Source organism: Labeo rohita, chromosome 22 (assembly GCF_022985175.1).
Source record: "Labeo rohita strain BAU-BD-2019 chromosome 22, IGBB_LRoh.1.0, whole genome shotgun sequence".
In the NCBI taxonomy this organism is placed as follows: Eukaryota; Metazoa; Chordata; class Actinopteri; order Cypriniformes; family Cyprinidae; genus Labeo; species Labeo rohita.
The window spans coordinates 13338289-13361686 of NC_066890.1; the positions used below are offsets into that span (position 1 = coordinate 13338289).

Below are 23398 nucleotides of genomic sequence, written 5' to 3' on the forward strand. Positions count from 1 at the left end.
TCTTTTTTTTTTTTTTTTTTTTTTTTTTTTTTTTGCCTTGCAAATCAGAATGATTATACACTTCCTCTTTCTCCAACAACACAGTGTAATGAAGACAATTCAATGACAAAATGTGGGCTTTGTACAAACAGAGAAACTGTTTTAAACATCTGCAGGTATTGAAAGGATTTAGAAATAACCTTTTGGAATTTACAAAGATTTTATTTACATGCACACACAAGCACTCATTACATTTATCTACCTTGCATAAGTCTTTCCAATGCCATAGTGCATTTGCAATATTTAAATAACCAGTCAAACTGGTTCAGTCACCACCGGGACATGTAAATCAAAAGTTTCACTACTTGGTCATACATTAACTTCAGCTGTGATTTTTCGGCTCCGAAAACACATGGATTATCTTGTCTTGTTTATGGAGGATCACTAGGAAAACTACCAGCATCAGAGATGAACCAGGATAAACTGAAGACTACAGGTGATGCCTCAGCTTACTCACACTTAATCAGAGAAATTAAAGAATATGCATTGTTTACAAACAATACTGCCAAAATGTTCAGTATTAGAGTGTATTGATGACTAGATTTAATTTCTCTTCAATCCAGGTCAGACTGAACAAGGATTATTCTTTGCTTATAGTAATAGTTAGAAAAGTGAAATAGTTCTGCTATAATTGACACTGTTGTTTTGGCTTGTTCAGGTTGTGTAAAATAATTATTCAGTTAAAGTGGATTTTCATCATTTACTCAGCCTTTCCAGTGTGAAGCACACAAAAAATATTTTGAAAATGGTTTAAATAAGAGATTTGCCGTGCATTAAAAGATTTTAAATGCACAAAGCTGAGGCAAAGAACCACCTGAGGCGAAGGCAAAAAACCAACCGCTCATTCCATGGCCATTTGCCAAGTTATAAACAAGTTAAAACTAGTATTGCTCTTTGCAGCACAACCAGGGCCTTTGCTAGTGGAGTGAAAGGTGGTAACGATTATAGGGGCCCACGGATTCAGCCGACTGGCTGAGGCCAGCCTAAAAAGACACTCAAGACATTGAAGGGCCACTGCTGCACGTCGTCATTAAAGCTTTTCAATTTGATGTGTGTTTAAACCTTGTAAATTTAAACATTCAAAGGAATTTAAAGCATTAAAACACAAGAACTTAACATTTAAGGGTACAGGGCACGCTGTGTTTGGTGCATCATTTTAAAATGGTTTTAGAGGGAGCAAATGCAGACAACAACACAACCCTGAAAATTAACCATGGTTTTACTAAAAATAAAACCAAAAACACATGGTCATTATAGTTAAACCATGGTAACCACAGATTAACAATATAGCTTCACCGTGATATTTGTAGTAAAACTACTAATTTTGTACTAATTTTGATATTTAGGCAAGAAAACAAAAATAATAAAACTAAGCAGATTTTTAAACAAAGATTTTTCTATAAAGATATATTCAAGATGTAGCTATTATTGTACTAATTTTGATATTTAGGCAAGATAAAAACAATAACACTGGACCTAATGTAATAGTTACTTCTTTTTTAGGCCCCAGTCTAGGGATTTAAACTTTTATGTGATGATGATGATGATGGCCATACAAAAAATATCATTGTTTGTGGTTTCAAAATTTGTGGCTGTATGGGAAGGTCTGGATGAAATTTTATCCCAGTCTGCCCCGGTTTATAGTGAAAGAGTAAGAAAAGATGCGTTAGATTATAGCTTGAGCTGCGATCTGATTCTCTGAAGGACAGCGCACGCACAGCTGGTTAACGAAAGCTCTGTAAACTGGGTCTCTATAAAAGTTGTTTCATTGCATATGAACTGATTTTGAGGACTGGGCACTTGGCGTTGCTCAAAGATCTGGCAAGAGCGTGTCTGTAGATAGCGTCATATGGGGTTGCACTGCATGGAGTTTCTTTGACGTGAGTGATGTGAGGAATGCGTGTGCGGAAAGCCCTTATATGGAGTTGGTCTGGGCATGTTTTATGCAAATGACTAACCTCATGCATGCAGCTGCTCATTTAGAATACTCCAAATTCACTAATGTGTGTACGCACATGTTGTGAATTAGACAGAAAGTTTTCGTGAGAAGCCAAATGTGTGTATAAATATGAATAATGTACGCAATTATTAGTGAATGAGACCCAGTGGTATTACAGATAATAATATAATTATATATATATATATATATATATATATACACAGGGGTTGGACAATGAAACTTAAACACCTGGTTTTAGACCACAATTAGTATGGTGTTGGGCCTCCTTTTGCGGTCAGTAAAGCATCATTTGTCTTGGTAATGACAAATACAGTTCTCCTCTGGCCAGACGAACCAGCAGTTTGAACAAGCAGTTTGTTCTGTTTGTTGCTTCAAAGTCAGATTGTGCAGAGGACTCATCTGGTTCCTGTGGTCTTGTGCCGATAACCGTCTTCTGGGGCTCATCTAGTTGATATGGTCTCTCAACATTCAGTGCTGTAGAGGTCATCTTTAGGTGCTGATCCACCATCTGGGCTGTGTACGGACTGGATCCAGGGGGACTGCAGTGACCATCTGATTTGGATACAGACTGGATCTGATTGCTACGGTGACCTCAGAATAAAAATGAAATAGACTAATAATAGCATAGATGCCATTCTTCTTACAATGCAACAAGTACATTGGGTGTTCTGGGAAGTGTTCTTGGTTCTGGTTGACCTAATTAATGCAGCCTAACAATCCTTTAACAGATTTGAATTATAGAAATGTGTTAATGTGTTATGTTTATGCCAGGTTAAAGAGATGGGTCTTTAATCTAGATTTAAACTGACAGAGTATTTCTGCCTCCCAAACAGTGTTTGGTAGATTGTTCCAGAGTGTGGCTGCTAAATAAGAAAATGATCTGCCACCCACAGCTGATTTTAATATTCTAGGTATTATCAAATTGCCAGATTTTTGAGAATGCAGCGAACGTAAAGGACTATAATGTGATAAGAGCTCGCTCAAGTACTGAGGTGCTGAACCATTCAGGGCGTAATTTAACGTAATGGCATCTCTCATAAAGGTGTGCATCTTTACAAAGTAAACAATGGTCTAAAAAACACTTAGCCTCTTCGCTAATTAGCACACAAAATACCATTGGTATACTACGTCCGCCGCCTTACCGGAAGTTGTACCCACGTTCTTTTTTACAGTAGCGCCCCCCGGAAATTTGTGGATATATTTTGTTATATGAATATCTGAAGATACAAAACATCAAAAGAAAGAACAGGGTATCTGCTTGTAAACAAAAATATTTTATTCTAGCCTCATGCATTATTTTTTAAACACTTGAATGTGGGTAAGTTTCATAAATAAAAAAAAAAAAAAAAAAAAAAAAAAAAAAAAAAAAACAACATTTTGAACAAAAAGCTGAATAAATGACTATGAATTGGATTCAGAATGATAATCAAAACGTAGATGGAGTCGAGCAACACACCAAAGCTTTACAGTCATTATTACCTCTTTATTGGTCAACATTTCATTCAATAATGTTCCAGTTTTGATGCTGTTTTATGTCTGGTGATTGTGTTAGATTACATGTGGAAGCATACTGTTTAGGTTTCTTCTTCACTTATGTGTTTTGGAAATTCTGTACAGAAGATGTGTAATAGCGCCCCCTACCTACAAGTACAATGAAAACACAGATTCTAGGAACACAAGTATATCTTAAATATATATTCAGACTTTTTCTAAGTATAAGTCAGGTATACTTATATGTTATTTTAAGCATATTTCTGAGAAGTACATGAAGTCCATTTATGAGAAGTACATAAAAAGTAGACTGAAAGTATACTTTCCTATTTTTAGTTTAAAAGAAGTATACTAATAGCACACTTGAATAAACTTCTTTTTCATAAGGGCTGGGAGGCTCGAGATTGGTCTGTAATTAAATAATTTGTTGGGGTCAAGCTGTGTGCTTCATAACAGCCAGTTTGAAGGTTTTGAGGACATATCCTAATGACAATGACAAATTAATAATATTCAGAAGAGGATCTATGACTTCTGGAAGCACCTCTTTTAGTAGCTTAGTTGGGTCTAACATACATGTTGGTTTAGATGACTTGTTTCCTGACTCGTTCCCCCAAAACATCCCACAGTGCCTCAATAATATTCAGATCTGGTGACTATGCAGGCCATGGGAGATGTTTAACTTTACTTTCATGTTCATCAAACCACTCTGTCACCAGTCTTGCAGTGTGTATTGGTGCATTATCACCCTAATACATGGCACCTCCTTCAGGGTATACAGTCATGGCCAAAAATATTGGCACCTTTGCAGTTCTGTCAGAAAATGCAACCCTTCTCTCAGAAAATTGTCGCAGTTGCAAATGTTTTGGTACTCATGTTTATTTGTATTTATTTATTATTATTTTATTTTACTTATTTATTTATGTATTTTTATTATTGCAACCATTTCTGAGTGATTTTTGAAGTGTGTTTCAGGTCACTGGTGGAGATGCAGCTTTTTGACTCTGGCTACTACGTTGTGCTCCAAAATTTTTCTTTTTTACAGACAACTCTTTACACTTCTTTCTTTTCTCTATGTTCAGTAACTTTTCTCCATTTTAACTGGTTGCAAGTGTGATTACTATATTGCCCACAGGTGTGTCTAAATACAAATTACAGGAGCATCATATGCTTAAAAAATAAATTATTTCTTACAGTTTTGACAAAGTGCCAATAATTTTGTCCAGTTCATTTTGCAAATAAAAACAATTAGCATGCAACTACCAAAACAATTTTCTGAGAGATGTGTTGCATTTTCTGCCAGAATTTTTGCCAGGGTGCCATAGTCAACTACACACTCTGCTCTTACTGCTGGTATGTGGGTGGAGGGGGGATTTCCTGTCCCAAAATATAGATTTCGTCTAGAAATGACCTGCTTATTAGCCACACCCCTTCCTTGTTAGTTTCTCTCTTGTAAAAAGAAAGAGAAAGAATGTGATATTTGGCAAAGTATGGTGTCCCGCATTCGGAATTTGTGCTCTGTATTTCACTCATCCAAGTGCACACACAGCAGTGAGTATTGAACACACACACACCTTATTCTGACTTTTGAAACTATTTTCTCAAGTAGATTAAGTCAAGGCGTACATTTGTTCAGGGTTAAGTACATACTAGATCTCCGGTTAGATTGAGCATGGGGCACATCAGGAGAGATTCTAGATTTCTGAATTGCTTGACATTAGTTGTTACACAGTTGCATTAACTGTGGGGTCTAGATGAAATACTATTGAAGTACTAGTACGATTTGGGCATACTTAATAGTAGTAGCCATAGATTTATCCATGTGGTATGTGGTTATTATCGGGGGCTAGATAAATCGTACTAGCATATCCTCTGATTATTGTTTGAGCTTAACATATCTTGTGTAACAAAAGGGCCATTTGGTATTCCTGAAGACAGCGAGGGGCTGATATTGATCAAAACCTGTAGGCCAAGATGTGTATGCATTGGGGGTCTCCTAAGTGTCAAACCTTTACAGTGGGTTAAGCTGTAATCTGTTGATTGTACATTTTGAATGTTTCACATTTGGTTTTTGGTCACACCGTCAAGGAAGGGATTGTAACTGTTGCTCTGTCTCTTTTTCTTTGCCGCCTCTTTTCTTGGCTGGCGATTCCTCTTCGCTGGGGCTCTCTTCTTGGGGCTCTGTCTCTTTTCTCTCTCTCTCTACCAGGTAGCATTTTACATACATGCGTACAATCAGTTGTTTATGTTTTACCATCTTTCATCTATTTTGTATCCAATTCAAGTGTAACCATAACAAAATATTGTTATTAAACCATTTAAATTATAAATTATGTGCTAATTTGTCTTGATTCAACATAAACTTTGAAGTGCTACCTATTGCAATATAATATAGTCACTCAGTAGCAATGCTCTCCCACATATTTAGCTATTCTAACTGTGCTTATTTCCGTCATTGGTATAAGTGGATGTGAGTGGTAATAGACGAAAAATGTACATTATGCCAAAAATGTTTTATGCCATCGTGCTGATGTTTGGCAACCCTAACCCTAACCTAACCCTAACCCTAACCCTTACAACCAAAAACCTCCTTTTGAGGAGGTCATTTGTAAAACTGTGTGTTTTTTCATTTGTGAACATGCAGCAGGATACAAGAGAGAGAAACTGATCAGAGATTGATCAGATCAGAGATGTATCTGTATCTGTATCTGTATGTATATATATATATATATCAGAGGTCGCGTTAACCGTAAATTCTCCGTCATTGACGGATTTTTTTTTTTTTTTTTTTTATCAGTGACGGAAAAATCTGAAGGCCGTCCATCATTTTGACATTACACCGAGGGTGATCTATTGTACATTTTAGCTGTAATTCCCACCCCTGGTGGGAGTGCGCTAGTTGGTGGCGAGTGCGCTCCAGTGTGGCAGCAGCACGGGTCCTTAGTGAGTTATTTCTACCTGTTTTAGACGTTAAATTTCATTTCATCACTGTAACTCAATGTATAGGATGGTTAAGTTAATATTTTGGGTTGAATAAAATTAAATAAATTATATAACATGAGAAGTTGTACATATTTAATGAAGAAAAACACTTTAAAGGAACTTTACTCAAGGGAAAACACTTTAATCATCCTCGTGAATGTACATGCTGATTACACTGAATTATATCCTTTTGTTATAACACTGATCGCGCGCAGTGTAGAGAGATTCATTGGTCATAACTTTGTAAGATCGCGACGAACAAAGAGTGACAGCTTGTATGATTTTAATGAGCGCTCGCACAAAACCGGATGCGCGCTCTTAGATTTACGCTGCTCTCGCCCAGAGAAATTGCGCGCACATAAAACGTGTCTCTCCTCTCTTTCAAAGTGTGCGCGTGCGCGCTCAAACTGTGTCCTGTGCTCTCGCAAATCTCTCCGTGCTCATTCGCTATAAAATAATTATTTTAAACGTTGTTAAAAGTTATATCAACCAATCAGATTTTTCTACGACTGAGAGATAAACATTTTATATGAGATCTTCTTGGCTATAGGGAAATGAACCTGAAATTCTTTCCACAAGCAAAGATGGATATTCTAGATTATATTCTATAAGTTTAATGCATTTACAGACAATGCAGTTACCTTTGACTGTCATATAACTGTATATTCACTGTTTTAGAGAAGAGTTTTGTGGGTTTTAATGACAAAAAAAATAGAACTGAAAACAACACTGGATAATAAATGTCCAAAGAGTGATTCTATCAGAGCATTTATTGTGCTTTGATGATATCTTTCATCATTCATATCTATTTTTGCATTTGATGTTGATTTGATGGGAATTACTAACTTATTATTGCCAACATACCAACTGAGAATTTATTGCAATTATTTTCAGAAATCTGAAACATGACATAACAGTGATCTTTTATATGAAGTATTTAGAGCCACAGGCTATGATATGTTGCTTTTAGATAAATCGTTCAGAGGGGTTTGACCAACCAGTTGGACAGAGGTTATTTATATGTAATTGCTAAATATTAATAAACTGGAAATGAATTAAAGATCCATATTTGATTGTACATATACAAAAGAGTTAAAGTAGTAAAACGGAGTACAATAACTAGTGTATGTTAAAACAAAAATACAACAATAAAAAATAAAGGAAAGGCCCTTACTCCTGCCTTGTCCAATCACACCACTTTTCAGTATATCTTTTATCCCTGTCCCTCCCAACCCATCTCTTCTTAATTCTTCCATAATTTTTGTCCTTTGTTCTTCATATCTTCTGCAGTCTCAAAGTACATGTTCTATGGTTTCTAATGTCTGACAAACCTCACAAAAACCAGTAGGATTTTTCCATATAATGTATAATGTGCTATTCAGATTACTGTGTCTGATTCTTTATCTTGTCATCACTATTTCACCTCTTCTAGTCCCTCAGTTCCTCTCAGTATCAACTTTATTTTGAATAGCATACAAATGTCTTCCTTTAATTTCCCTATCCCACTGCCATTGCCACTCTCTCACAGCTTCTTTCCAAACTATACTTTTCCCTTCAGATTTCGACATCTTTATATTTACTAAATTGCTTGTTTAGCTAACTTATCTACCCTCTCATTTCCAAAAATGCCTATGTGAGCTGGGGTCCAAATGAGTCGGATCTCATACATTTTTCCTTTACTCAATATCTTGAAGTATCTTGAGTTGACAGTAGCAGTGGCTTCAGTTGATGTAAAAATCTGTAAATATTTTAACAACCTTGTTTTTAAAGGGTAAAATTTTAACAATTAGAATAGTTTAATGGTATGTAGTCTATTAACACATTTATTTTGTATAAATAGAAATTCACAAAACTGCATAACAAAAATATATTTGGCCTATATTTCATTACTCCTTTACATTACATTCAATTTTCCTATACACTATACACTACACAAAAGTTTGATTTAAGATTGAGTAACATTTTTAATGAAGAAGTCTCTTCTGCTCCAAAGTACAGAAAAAACATTTTAAAATATTTTTAGTATTTAAAATAAATGTTTACAAATATTTTAAAATGTTGTTTATTCCTGTGATTTCAAAGCTGCATTTTTAGCATCATTACTTCAGTCTCATGATCCTTCAGAAACCATTCTAATATTCAGATCTGCTGCTTAAAAAAAAAAAAAAAAAAAAAAAAAAAAAAAAAAAAAAATATATATATATATATATATATATATATATATATATATATATATATATTTCAGCATCATTACACCAGTTTTACATGATCTGTCAGAGATCGTTCTCATTTATTATCAATTATCAATGTTGTCAATGTTACTGTTAATTTTGTCAGTGTATGTTTTGTTTTGTGATACTTTTCAGAATTATTTGATGAATAATTTTAAAAGAACAGCAGTTGTTTAAAACAGAAATCTTATCTAACAATATAAGCTTTTACTATCACTTTCAATTTAACTTACTTGTTGGATAAAAGTAAAAAAAAAAAAAAAATTGAATCCATGAAAGAATCCTGAAAAAAATCCTGAAATTACAGGTTCCCAGTAACAATAATACTAATACTAATAATAATAATAATAATTATTATTATTATTATTATTAAGCAGCACAACTGTTTCTAAAATTGCTAATAAATCAGCATATTACAATGATTTCTAAAGGATCATGTTACACTGGAGAAATGAAAAGACTAGAGTAATGATGCTGAAAATTCAGAAATAAATTACATTGCAAAGTATATTAAAATAGAAAAAAAAAAAAAGTAAAATTGTAATAATATTTCACAACATTACAGAAGAGACGTATTTCATAAGAAACATAAAAACACAAAGATATCTGAGGCTGTGAGTTTGGGGCGTGGCTTATAACTGGGTCAGGAAGTGGACCGATAGCAACCTCCAGCGAATATCCCACTTGTAATACAGCATACACATGCACAGACACAATTTACACACAAGAGGGCAGCATACCATAGATGAAAATATGACATGCACTCGTAACACACCGTTTTTCACACGGTTTGGCTAGCGTATGCATTCAGTACTTTAGCACAGTGAGGACATTTACTTCACTGACAGTAAATGGAAAAAAACGTTTGATACAGTAACACACTGGATAAATAGTTCTTAATATTTATTACAATAATCTTATGTTTTGAAACAATGATCGTGTGGATGAAACTGTAAATGGGTGCCAAATTCCGTTTCTGGAGATGTGCCTGTTCCTGCGCTGATCCAACACAGCTGTCTGTAATTATCAAATGCTCTTAATTAGCTGGTTCAGTTTTGTTTGATCATGGTTGGAGCTGAATTTTACAGGAAAGTAGATCTTCAGGAACAGGACTGGGCACCCCTGTATTACGAAAAAAAAAAAATAAATAAAATAAAAATAAAAAAATCATGTTTGGACTCTATTTAATCCCAGTGTTGTTGTCAATAAATTGAGAGAGGTTTGATAAAGAAATAATGCATGGGTAAGGTGTTAAAGGCACATTATACTCTGTCTGCCAGTGGAAGATGTCACATGAACAACTGCAGGTGCATGTGGTTCCTCCTATGCCTGAGTCATACTTTCCTTACTCAGCTCTGTGATACTATTCTGTTGCAGTTTAATGGTTTACAGTAAACAGAGTGGTTTTAAATGTTGGATCATTTTACAGGGGCATAGATCTTAATTTTAATCCATCAGGAAACTTTAAACTGTTAGCAGAGATTGTAATTATATATTAAAAAAACTAATTGCTACTAAAGTATGGTTGTAATTCCTGTGTTATAGATTGCTTAGGCAAGTGTCAGATAAGAGCCCTGACAACTTGTAGCCAAGTGCTAAAGTTTTCGTCACTATAATCAGTGTCACTTTGCATTGTTACAGTGATTTCAACTAGTAAAGTTTTTTTTTTTTTTTACACATTTCTCAAAAATTAGACTCAAAACTCAGCTCTCCTAACCTACTTTCTATACTTAGTGTTTCTTACTGAAACCTGGCACAAGAAGGACGATGGTCATCTTTTTAATCAGCTAACTCCATCTGGCTATGGACTGCTTGACACACTGTGGCTCACTGTCAGAGGTGGGGGTATTATCGTACTTTACAATCTGCTAATCAAGATATGCCCTGTGCCTGTTCCTTTTTTTACTACATTTGAATGTCTGGCTTTATGTGTATCTTCTCCTCATGCTTCTGTCATTGTTACAGTGTACAGATCTCCAAGACCTAACACAGAATTTTTGTCAGAATTTGCTGATCTGCAGACATTTTGTTTTAAATACAGCAGAGTTTAATCCTGGGGGATTTTAACATTCATGTTGATCAGGAAGCATGTATTATGGCAAAGGACTGTTGGGATTTGACTTAGTTTGTTCATTTACCTACTCAGTCCAAAGGACATACTCTGAACTTAGTCATTGCTAAAAATAACATTATATCAAGCATTTTTACTGCTGATGTTGGTCTTTCAGACCATTTTATTGTCTTTTCAAATTAGAAGGTATATGTCCTATTAGGTAGGAACCACACAATGTCTCTTTCCATAAATGGAAATCAACTGATCACACTGTGTTTGCAGAATCTTTTACCATTTCCTTAGAGGGTTTATCCACAGCTCCCATTGAGGCTAAAATTTCATTGTTAAATAATGCCCATACTGCCAATTTGGACACTTTGCCCCTTTTTTTAACACTCACTGTCTCTTTCGTACACTCAGTACGAAATCAGATATCAGTTTTGTTTTTTTTTGTTGTTTTTTTTCTTCTGGTTCACAGACCTCTGCAGTAAATTGTTTAGGGTTTTCTGGAATTCCTCTGTCCAGATTTTCTTCAGTTGATGCTGAATCACTCTGTGTGCAGGTATCCAGTATGAAAGCTACCACTTGTGTACCTGATCCCCTACCAACTAGATTTAAATCTTGTTTTGGTTCTGTGTTCTACTGTTCTTTCAATCATAAATGGTTCACTGTCAACCAGTGTTGTGCCAGCAGCACTTAAAACTGCTGCTATCACCCCTGTTTTAAAAAAGCAAAATACCAGTGTAAACCATTTAAATCATTTTCGTCCAATATCAAATATTCCTTTTTGGCTAAAATCTTGCTTCTCAATTACACAATCATTTGACTGTTAACAACCTTTTGGAGCCATACCAGCCTGGGTTTCGGAAACTGCACGTACTGAGACCTCTTTGGTCAAAGTTACTAATGACTTATTAGCATCTGACACCGGATATGTATCAATCCTTATCTTTCTGGACCTAAGTGCAGCGTTTGATACCATCGACCATGCGGTATTACTTAGTCGACTTGAATCTGTCTTCAGGGTGATGGAGATTGTGCTGGATTGGTTCAGATCCTATTTAACTGACCGCAGTCACTTTGTTTTTATGGATGGTCTCAAATCAGAGGTTGGTCCTGTTAGTACTGGTATCCCTCAGGGCTCATTACTTGGTCCTTTGCTTTTTAGCATTTATATTTTTCCTCTTGGGCAATTGTTAAGATCTCTTGAACTTTACCATTTTTACGCTGATGATACACAGATTTACATCCACTCTAATCTGGGTCAAAATATAATTATTTCTCATCTCCCACACTGTCTTTCTGAGATTAAGTTGTGGATGTTGGTGTTGGATGTTGATCATATAACTCCTGTTTTGGAATTGTTGCATTGGCTCCTGGTTAGAATCCGTATTGATTTTAAAGTTCTTATGTTAACGTACAAGGCACTGCATGGTCTAGCTCCTCAGTACTTGGCTGAACTTTTAATCCCCAATACACCTAGTCGCAATTTGCAATCTTCTCAGAGCGGTTTTTTAGTCATTCCTAAAACACGGCTGGGGAAGAAGGAACTTCTAAATCTAATTGTAAAAGTTTTTATTTTCGTCTTGCTTTTAACTGATTGTTATTCTGTATTTTTGTGTATTACTTTAGAATGTTGTGTTTGCTTGTGTTGTAAAGCGCTTTGAGAAAGTTCTCTTTTGAAGGCGCTACACTAAATAAAATAAATTATTATTATTATTATTAGTGTCACAGAAAGCTCACACAAAAGATCCATTTGCAGTTTTATTCTCAGAGTCCAAAACAACAAAATCCACATGAGCAAAACAGAAAACAAAGATAGCAACACGGAAACAGAATGCAATACTGACACAACTAAAGACAAAATGAACAAGGTATATATAGGATGAGGTTAATGAATCAATGATAAACAGCTGGCAGTGATGAACCAATAATGAGTGCAAAGAGATATGGGAAACACAGTCCAGAACACACAATCAAAGACACAAAGGGAATGCCGCCTGGTAGCTAAGCTGGGCACTCCAATAACTGGCTGTCAGCAGTCTCAAATAAACCTTCTTCGATCACACTCAGAAAGGCTTTTAACCAACAAATACATTTTGTCACTAATAAAACAATGACCTAAAATACTCACAACAAGTAGCATGGTATAGTGTCTGCTTTCATTAAATTACAAAACAAGAATGACAGTCTCTACTGCTTATAATTCACCGCAGTCTTTGTTTACATTATACAACATTATTTCTAAGTTCCACCTTTTGTAGAGACAGTAGAGAATTTAAATATTAATGCTTGTGTAGGTCAGAGGTCTGTCCTGGAGGCACCTTTGCCCTTGCACATCTCCCTCATCTAACACACCTGAGATAGTATAGTACATAAAGTTGGCTTTGTTTGTGTCTCTGTAAGGAAAGAATTCATGTAAATTGAAAGATGCATTTTGTGCCAAAGCAGTGATAAATAATCCACAGTTTAGGAGACATAGTCTGCTGTTGAGATCACTGTGTGAACAGTTTTTTTAAAAAAAGTGACCTAAGTATTGAGAAATGTGTCCCAGCAATCATAAAAAAAAACAGCTGTAAGACTTTTGTGTCAAGCATTAAGTGCAGTAAAATATCTGTCGAAGATTGTCTATTGTCTGAATAAGACAATATCATGATTAAGGTGTTTACATGAGTTGATTTTAGAATATTCCTTTCGTTTTACATGTTACAGTACATAGACCGATTAATGGCACACGTGTTTACGTCCCCACACAACGCCATCTGACTTTCCCTCTAGAATTTCACGGATCAACATATAATTCGTATTCGTTATGGTGTCATATACGGTTTTGGGTGTTTATTTTCATTTTTTTTTTTATTTTACAAATGCTTCAAGTGCAGTTAATTATTTACTATCTGTGTAAACAGATGATGGTGTTGCTGTCAAACAGTTGATCACTGCCGTGTGTGTATCCTGTCGCAAAATGCGGCGAAAACGTCCTGCGTGACGGTAATAGTATGATCAAGGTGTGTACATGTCTATACTGCACTTGAATAATGCGACTACAATAGGAACACTCCACATGTCTTAATTCGATTTGTGTTTACTTCGAGTATGACTTTATCCAGATTAAGATAATTAAAAATCTCTGATTCTTAATCTATTCGTTCTTAATCAACTCTAATTATAGTATATATATATATTCTTAATCAGAGTATTGTCTTAATCGTGTTAAAATCAGAATATTGTTGTCCATGTAAACGTACTGATAGAAACACTAAAGGGCTTAACCTGTGTTGAAATTAGCCACAAAACATCCCAGCTAACATTTTAAGCAGTAGACCAGACATTAAAGGGTCCCTCACTAGTCAAACTCTTCTCTAGTCTGGCACTAAATTGGGCTGCTCAAGCTAGAGCATCTGAGTTAACAAGTAACAGCTGTAGGGTAGACAGTAGACAGAGTACATTTGAGACATGTGCACAGTTAAAACACCTTAAATAACTTATACACAAGAACCCTGAACTGTGATTTTATTTATTTATTCATTTTATTTTATTTATTTATTCATTTTTATTGCTCTACACATGCGTATGCATATTTCTCTTTGATCGTGGGAAATTTGAAATGAGTGCATCTTTCCACTCTCAAAATATTGGCAAAAGTTTATTTTTCCAAGGTGAGATTTTCATTTCACTACGTCCCTTCCACAGTGAATAGCTTATTATTCTTTTATGATTGTTAAACTTAAAGGAGAAGTCCACTTACAGACCATTTACAGATACTGTACTCACCCCCTTGTCATCCAAGGTGTTCATGTCTTTCTTTCTTCAGTCCTAAAGAATTTATGTTTTTTGAGGAAAACATTTCAGCATTTTTCTCCATATAATGGACTGATATGGTGCCCCGAGTTTGAACTTCCAAAATGTAGTTTAAATGCGGCTTCAAATGATCCCAAATGCTGTTGTAAACAATCCCAGCCGAGGAAGAAGGGTCTTATCCAGTGAAATGATCTGTTATTTTCATAAAAATATAGCAATTTATATACTTTTTAATGTCAAATGCTCATCTTGTCTTGTTCTGAAAAAATACTAGTTTGTAACAGGTCATATGGCATATTTTGAGTGGATTAGATTTTGAATGTAATGATAATTTGTCATTATATCCAGTAAAATATAAGAAAACAGGAAAACATTTGTAGTTTGGTGTTGATAAAGGGTTACTGATGGAGCTGTGGAGGCTGAGAAGCACTGATTATCTTTATTTTTTAACAGTTCTTCTATTACTAAGACAATTCATGAAACAATTCTCCTGCAACTCTGTACTATAATCAAAACACACCAACTTGTACAAACCTCAAACTTCAAAATCAAATATTTTAGGCAAAAATATAGGGATACAAACACAGTGAAGTTCAACAATACACTTTTAGAAATGTTCATTTTCATTACTCTAGTGTAAAGAGATCTCTCAGTAGATGAAAAGCACTAGAAAAGTTCAGATTGACTGAAAATGAACTTGGTATGCACCACAGTACAGTTTGCTGTCAATTACAGTACAGTAGACAATTAAATTAATAAATTCAGTATTGGTAATGACCATAGTTGCCATACTAGAGCAGTTTGTTTATTCTCTACCTACAAAAATGCAGTACATATAAGAAGTACTTGGCTACAAAACATTTCAACAGTTATGAGTTTGAGGGTGTACAACATGCTACAATATGTATTGTCCATAGAACAGTGTCCTCTGTTCTAAAGTACTGTAAGTAACAACTTTCCTCACGTTCATTCCTGCACAAGAACATGGTCAACTAGTGCATCAACTGTGCATCAAATAAAACAACTTTTTTATGTGTATTGTTTGTTTGTTTGTTTGTTTGTTTGTTCAAGCTTTCAGTATAATAATTACTTAAGTATAGTAATCAATTCCAATTTAATACTGTCACCATTCAAGTATATTAAGATTTATTTATGTTTGACAGTGCATTCTGTGAATCAAAGACTGTTCTTTGAAGAACACCTAGCATACATATTTCTTCAAATGCACATAAACTGATCACTTAAATATCAAAACTGAATGTTTTGAGAAACAAATAAACATTTCACCTTTGCATTTCTGTCTAAAGTGCTTTGTAAACATATACTGAATATATAAGTCAAGTCACCTTTATTTTTATTTTACTTTATACAATACATTGTTTCAAAGCAGTTTAACAAATTAAAATTGTGCTCTAAAGCAGCTCTAACAAGCCAATAATATCATACAGCTCAGGTCAGTTCAGTGTTTATCCAGTAAACAAATTGTAAAGTTCATCACTTATGCATACACTGTAAATACACTGTATTTTTGCACATACATGTACATGTGAGTGCTGTGAAAAACTCCACTGCACAGTGAGGGAGCATTATTAGACAAAAGAAAGCAGTGCTGTACAAATTCTCATATCTGTGTGTAGTTTGGTATATATGGCTAATCATTTGATGTTTGTATGGGCGTAATGTGTGCATGTTTGTAGTTTTATGTGTGAGGTTTAGATATTTTAAGAAACTATAAACACCTCAGTGTCTGCACACCTGATGGCCGTGTTTAACAAATTGATTTTGTAAAAACTTCGAAATGGCAAAGAAATCACATTGTTAGATTCTTGTTTGATCTTGTGAGAAGAGTCCCTCCCTTGGGAGAAGGGTGATCTTGCGCACAGAATGACTTACTCCAGTCTTCATGCCACTGCCAGCTTGCCGCTTTGTCAGGTTCATGCTCGACATTGCCGTTTTGGTTGATTCAGTACAGTGTTGGGGAGTAACTAGTTACATGTAACAGAATTACGTAATTTAATTACAAAATAAATGTAGTTTTAATTAGTTACAGTTACTGAGAAAAAATGTGTAAATAAATTAGTTACTTTTTGAAAATGTTAATGATTACAAAGGAGGTTACATCTGAATTTTCACACACACAAATTTTTGGTTTAGCATTACATTGATTCTCCCTTCTTCTATATATATAGATAGATATCAACAAGAATTCAGCTATTAAACATAAATATCTTAAAAATAAGATGACATAGATGGCTTAATCAAAAGTATATACCATTGATTAACAATCTCTGAACTCACAACAGGTCTTAAAAAGGTATATTAAAATGGCGTTATTGTTAAAAATCATATTTGTTATTATAAATCATATGAATCAGAAAACAAATTGGCTTTTTACTTTTCAACTATTGTCACTCTAATAGAGATGTCTGTTACATGGCAATAAAAATGGTGACAAAAGCGCTCAGTAGTAACCATCTGCTGCTATTAAGTATTGTGAGGAACGTAAATGAGCTATTCTGCCCAGAACCCAAAACTACCTAAATATTTGTATAAGCAAATACTCTGTACACACCCCAAATAAACTACTCCACACTGCAGAAATGATAGTATGCATGCTGTATAAACGTGGTAGTATTATTGACAAGTGCTGAGGTCTTGTGCCAGTGCCAACGTCTAGTTGATGAGGCCTTCACTGGGGATCCGTCTCTGGGGCTCATCTAGTTGACATGGTCTCCACTGATGTTCAGGGCTGTAGAAGTCGTCTCTAGGTGCAGATTCACCATCTGGACTGGATACAGAGTGGATATGGGTGGCTACGGGACCTCAGAATAAAAATGAGACAGACCAATATTAGTGTAGATGCCATTCTTCTTACGACGTAACAATTATTACAAATATAAATGAAGCTTCACAATGCTTATTTTGGCTTCTGCTAAACTGATATTTAGTTTGTAATGAATTGTTTTGCAGTTGGTTTGATACCTTTATCTCAAATGGTGGCAGAGTTCAATGAATTTAAGTGGGTTCAGTATATAAACATATCAAAAATATGGTTTCAGTACAGCATGTAAATAAGGCATAGTCAGAAAAAAAACAAGCCTTGTGCATTATAGGTAATAATCTTTAGAGTTTTTTACAGTTGGATTGATACCTTTTGATCAAATGTTATTTCCGTTTAATGGATTTATGTTATTGCATACATTAAAAGCTGTAAAATTATTATAAAACACGTAAAATGCTAACTAAAATAACGGAGCTTTGTGCAATAACACACTGTTTTGGGATAGGTTACTTTAGAAATGTAATAGGTTACAGATTACAAGTTACTCTATTTAAAATGTAATAAGTAGTGTAACTTTTCTATTACTTTATTAAAGTAATGTAACTTATTACATTTGATTACTTTTTGATTACTTTTCTAAATTTCTAATATTTTAAACTGTTAATCATTTTTAAAACATTTAAACCAAGCAGAGTTAACCTTACAGCAGCATTCAACACTGATTACTGTCAGACTTTCAAAATCCTTAATCACTCGAATTATGATTATAATAAGTATATTTTGCGATAACAACTGGATTGATGTACATTATCCCTCTTATTACACAGCTGATTGCCACAAAAGTAAATAATTAGACACGAAACACTGATCTGAGTTGAAATATTTGAACGCCAAAATTCCATGAAGGAATCAGTTGCTAGCAAGCCACAAGTTGACAATTAAGAAATTGTACACATAACATTGAATTGAGATTTAATAATTTATTAGCTAACCAAACGCAAAGCTTCCACCAAGGAAAAACTATCAAGCGTATAGCGCCGACTTAAGTTGCCCGGATGAGTCTGTGTTGTTAGCTTTTACCAGTTGTTATCGGGGAATAACGCACCTTGGTATGTCATGACTGACCAATCGGAATCAAGCTTTCCACAGAGCCGTGTAATAATTTAATTTAAAGCAAAGCCACCACAAATTCAGACTTAACACTTCTTATTTACGTTGAGATCATTCAGGGGTTAAATACAGATTTAAAATGATAAGAAATAGTTTAATAGCTATGATACTAATTTTAAAATAAAATGTTTCAATAGTTATGACAGGAAACACTGGCATCTAACAATGCCTTGAAAAAATTAAAGTATATGCATAAACCCAAATAGGAAATAAAACATATTGAATAAGCATGTGTCCTATTCTGTCCTAAACTCCTGAAACATTGGTGTCTCATTTTAGAGCAGTCAATGCAATTTATGAAAGAAGTCAATTAAATCTGTAGGTGGGTGTGTGTATGTGAAAAAAATCTTAAGTAACTCCCTTTGTAATCATTAATATTTTCAAAAGTAACTAACTTAATTACACATTTTTTCTCAGTAACTGTAACTAATTACAATTACATTTATTTTTTAATTAAATTATGTAATTCCGTTACATGTAACTAGTTACTCCCCAACACTGATAACAGAGATGTTTTTCTAAACATTTAACTATTGGTTTTATAGTATAAGGTCATGTAGTTAAAATTAACCCTTCTGCAACGTAAAGGGCATATATTTATGTCTATATTTATTTATATCTGAGTTAGTTTGGCCTCAAAACATAATAGGCACAAAAAGTTCAAAGGAGAAGTCCACATCTAGAATAACAATTCACAAATAATCGACTCACCCCCTTGTCATCCAAGATGTTCATGTCTTTCTGTCTTCAGTCGTGAAGAAATTATGGTTTTTGAGGAAAACATTTCAGGATTTTTCTCCATATAATGGACTTCAATTGTGCCCCCGATTTTGAACTTCCAAAAAGTAGTTTAAATGCAGCTTCAAAGGGCTCTAAACAATCACAGCCAAGGAAGAAGGGTCTTATCTAGCGAAACGATCTGTCATTTTTTTTCTGAAAATATTTTTTTTTATACTTTTTAAGCACAAAAGCTTGTGTAGCACAGGCTCTGGGATGTGCCTTCAGGTACTATTGAATAACATCGAAAGGTCACGCGAAAAGTAGGCGGAAGCACAGACCCAGTGTTTACAAAGCAAACACGTAAAGACTAAGAAAGTGCAAGTAAGTCAAACGCTGTTTACAAACAAAAAGGTACAACGTGTTGGACGATTCTGAAGTTGTAGGAGAAAATAAGATGGAGTTTTTCGACATACTCTACCTTTTTGCGCCACAGTACACAGACGATGAACTTCAAAGACTTGATTCGTAGTAGTGATGGAAAGCTTGGATCATCTTTTTCGAGTAATTTCGTTAATTTTAGCTAAATCAGCATCACGTGACAGCCCCATAAGATGAACGAACAACTCGAAAAACCCGAAGACTTGAAACAGGTGAAATAATTACACTACAGAACCTAATAGGATGTTGCGCATGCGCGACTGAACGAATCACTCCCCAATTCAAAATGAACGTATTGTTCAAGAACGACCCGTGAACGCGCGTCCCAGACCCAGTGCTACACAAGCTTTTGTGCTTAAAAATTATGCAAATTATGCAAGAAGAAGACCCTTCTTCCTCGGATGGGATTGTTTAGAGCCCTTTGAAGCTGAATTTAAACTACATTTTTAAAGTTCCGTTGTCATAGGCGTTGTGATTATTATCTTGAGAAGACTGACAGTCTCTCTGAAAGTACTTTGAAGATTGTTCTCAATGGAAAACAGGCACTGCACCACTGCCAACCCTAAACTCAGGGTTCTCATAGATGACAGTTCTGTTTTGAGCTTGGCTTTGTCTCCACTGTTTATTTAAGTGCTGTTTCAGGAAACTTCACACTGTGCTGTGGAAACAACTCTCCATGCAGCAGTGTTGCACTGATGAGTATTTACCTGATTGCTAGCATGTTGTTTGTGAATCCATGGACAGCTGCTTTAATGTAGACAGGGTCCATGTTCCTCTTCTGCAGCTGACTCTCTGACAGTTGAGGAATCACAGGGAAATCAAAGGGTTTTACATAAGATTCTCAACACAAAAACTTTATGTGCAGAACAAATTCTAACAGTCTTTATTGCTTTCTTATTAGTAGATACTGAGATCAAATGAATATAATTTTCCATATCTCTTAGAAAGACCACAAAGACAGGTTTACAGTTTGAGAATTTGCATTTGTGAATGTAAAATTTACTTAAGAAAATAATTAAATTATTAATAAAACAGAGCAGAAATTAAATTCTCAAGAAATAATTATCTTATTTTATAGTTTTTGTTCCGTGATGTGGTGCTTATAATTTTTGCGAGAGCCTGAAAAAAAAAAAAGCATGTTCCAATGTATCAAAAGCTTTGTAATAATCTAGAAAGAGAATAAAGCCATCACTATTAATAAAATCTGAATAGTCCATCATATCTAATACTAGCCGTATGTTATTAGAAATATGCCTTTTCTGCCTGAACCCTGACTGCGTTTCGTCAATGATAGAATTCAAAACATGTTTTAATCTTTTTGCCAAAACTGAAGCTGATATTTTGTAATCATTGTTCAACAGTGTGGTTGGACGCCAATTATCTAAGAAGAGAGGATCTTTTTTGATTTCGGAATAAGAGTTATCAGGCCTTGGCATAACATTGCTGGAAGTACCATCTTCTGCTTCTCTATACTTTCTTTATAGACTTTTAATAGAAAAAGGAGCTATAATGTGACTAAACAGCTTATAAAATTCTGAGCTAAGTCCATCTGTTATTTTTTTTTTTAATTGAATCTCTCAACATTTTACAGTAAATAGCAGATTCTGAGTGGATTAGATTTTAAATGTAATAATTCGTCATGATGTACAGTAAAATATGAGAAAACAGGAAAACATTTGTAGTTTGGTATTGATAAAGGTCTGCTGATGAAGTTGTGGAAGCTGAGAAACACTGGTTTCCTGAGGTAAATGTGATCGCACAAACTTTTTTTTTTTTTTTCTTTTTTTTTTTTGCGGGAGTCCCGCAAATCATTTTATTCTATCGCATCCCGCACAAACACAAGTCTCTGCCCGCCCACGCCCGCACCCGCAGTGGCCCATCAAGTCTTGTACCGCGCAAGTCTTGTACTCTCTGTTGCATCGAGTTCAGTGCCAGTGGATTAGAGACCACTCTCGCTGGACTCGACGCAACAGAGACCGGCGCGGTACGACAATAGAAACTGATGCGTTGCTCTCCGCACCCGGTATATTTTCAATAAGATTTAATGTGCCGTGCTGCCCTTTCAGATGTTTTAAAATGGATATGGAGTTTTTTACGGTTGAAAAGGATTTCTTCCCCTTTAATTGACAACGCACAATAATGTTCTTGCCTTTGACAGAAATAAACTAAAAATAATGATTGTATTTCCAGCTACAGAACGCGTGCTTTCCTCTCTCGATGCTGACTATGTTTTCATTGGTAGAATCCGCCTCACAGGCGCTTTCCAGTCAAAGTAGTTCTCAGGTAAAGGACGTCGCGTGTGCTATCCAACACCCTTTTTATAATCTACATGATAAATCACATTATGTCGGCAATGACGTAACGCAGCGGTAACGCATGCGTGTAACTATACTCTAATTACTCATTTGGAAATTATAACGCGTTACATTACTAAAAAAATAATCAAATTACTGTAACGCGTTAGAAAGTAATGCGTTACTGCCCAACACTGCTTGTGGTGTTCCCGCTCATTTGACCGGACTCCAAACAACTGCTCATAAATCTGTCATTATGCTATATTATCACTAAAGATTAGATTCAATCTTTTTGTCAACTTGTTTTCTTTCATTTAGGACTGGTTTTGTGTTTCTATTTGCATCTGATTAATCGTAGGCCTCATTTTTCTGAGAGAAGGCCCCTCGTTTTTTGAGTGAAAAAATCATTTTTTATGAGTAATTTTCACAATATGAAATAAAAAATTATGAAAATTTGCACGGTTTCTCACATTAATGTGCTTGAATGTTTAATCAGGAAGTTTGCTTTTAAATGTTTTTATTTCGTACAAAATTGCACAAAGTCACACTCATCAAAAATGGCCAGTCCTTGAAAGTGAATGGGGAAGATCACAAAAAGCAGGATCTTTATTTTGAAATGATTTTATGTTCTGAAAAGGGGCACAAAGTAATACTTATGCTGTTCTGACCATCGTGACACACACAAAAAAAGAACACATTAAGATTATTTGCATTATAACATTTCATGGAACAACAAACCAAAACTGTTATTTTAGTAATATATATCCTGCACACTGACACTGTCAAACTGAGACAATATTATGAAACAACAAGCTGAATCTCTCTCTGTGCTAAAGCATTTATTTGTAAACTTTCATCTACTCTGTGAGAACATGAAAGCCTCAAAACCTAAGCTAAAGACAAGGCAGTCTGAGCGTGTGAGTGTATGAGAGGTTTATCACAGAGAGAGTTATCATAAAAGCATATTGCATGCAGTCCAAGGTAGGATGAAATAAATATAATACTCACAATAGTTTGTGTGAGATAGCGTGAGTATACATGAATTTATACATGCACAGGTCCAAGGCCTTTATGTTTGCAAGCACAAAATGCTCCTGAACACTAGTTGTTTCTTTTACTTTCATTCTTCCCCATTCACTTTCAATGGCCAGCCATTTTGTAACTTTGTGCAGTTTTGTACAGTTTTGCCTACTTTCGGATAAATGAGGCCTACGATTAATCAGATGCAAATAGAAACTCAAAACCAGTCCTAAATGAAAGAAAACAAGTTGACAAAAAGATTGAATCCAATATTTGGTGATAATATACCATAACGAGAGAATGATAAGCAATTGTTTGGAGTCTGGTCATTTTTGACCAGGAACACCACAAGTGACTTTCTGCAATTTTGTACAGTTTTGCCTACTTTCGCACAAATGAGACCTACAATTAATCGGATGC

General features: G+C 34.9%; 1 protein-coding gene across 1 annotated transcript in view; it reads left to right on the top strand.

Annotated features, from left to right (window-relative positions):
• Nucleotides 1-346: 346 nt before the first annotated feature.
• Nucleotides 347-23398, top strand: part of si:ch73-304f21.1 (uncharacterized) — a 57285-nt gene continuing 34233 nt past the window's right edge. The window contains exon 1 of the mRNA XM_051095603.1: nucleotides 347-475. Within this exon, the coding sequence (XP_050951560.1) occupies nucleotides 448-475 (28 nt within the window). The 5' untranslated portion in view covers nucleotides 347-447. The remainder of the gene's footprint in view (nucleotides 476-23398) is intronic.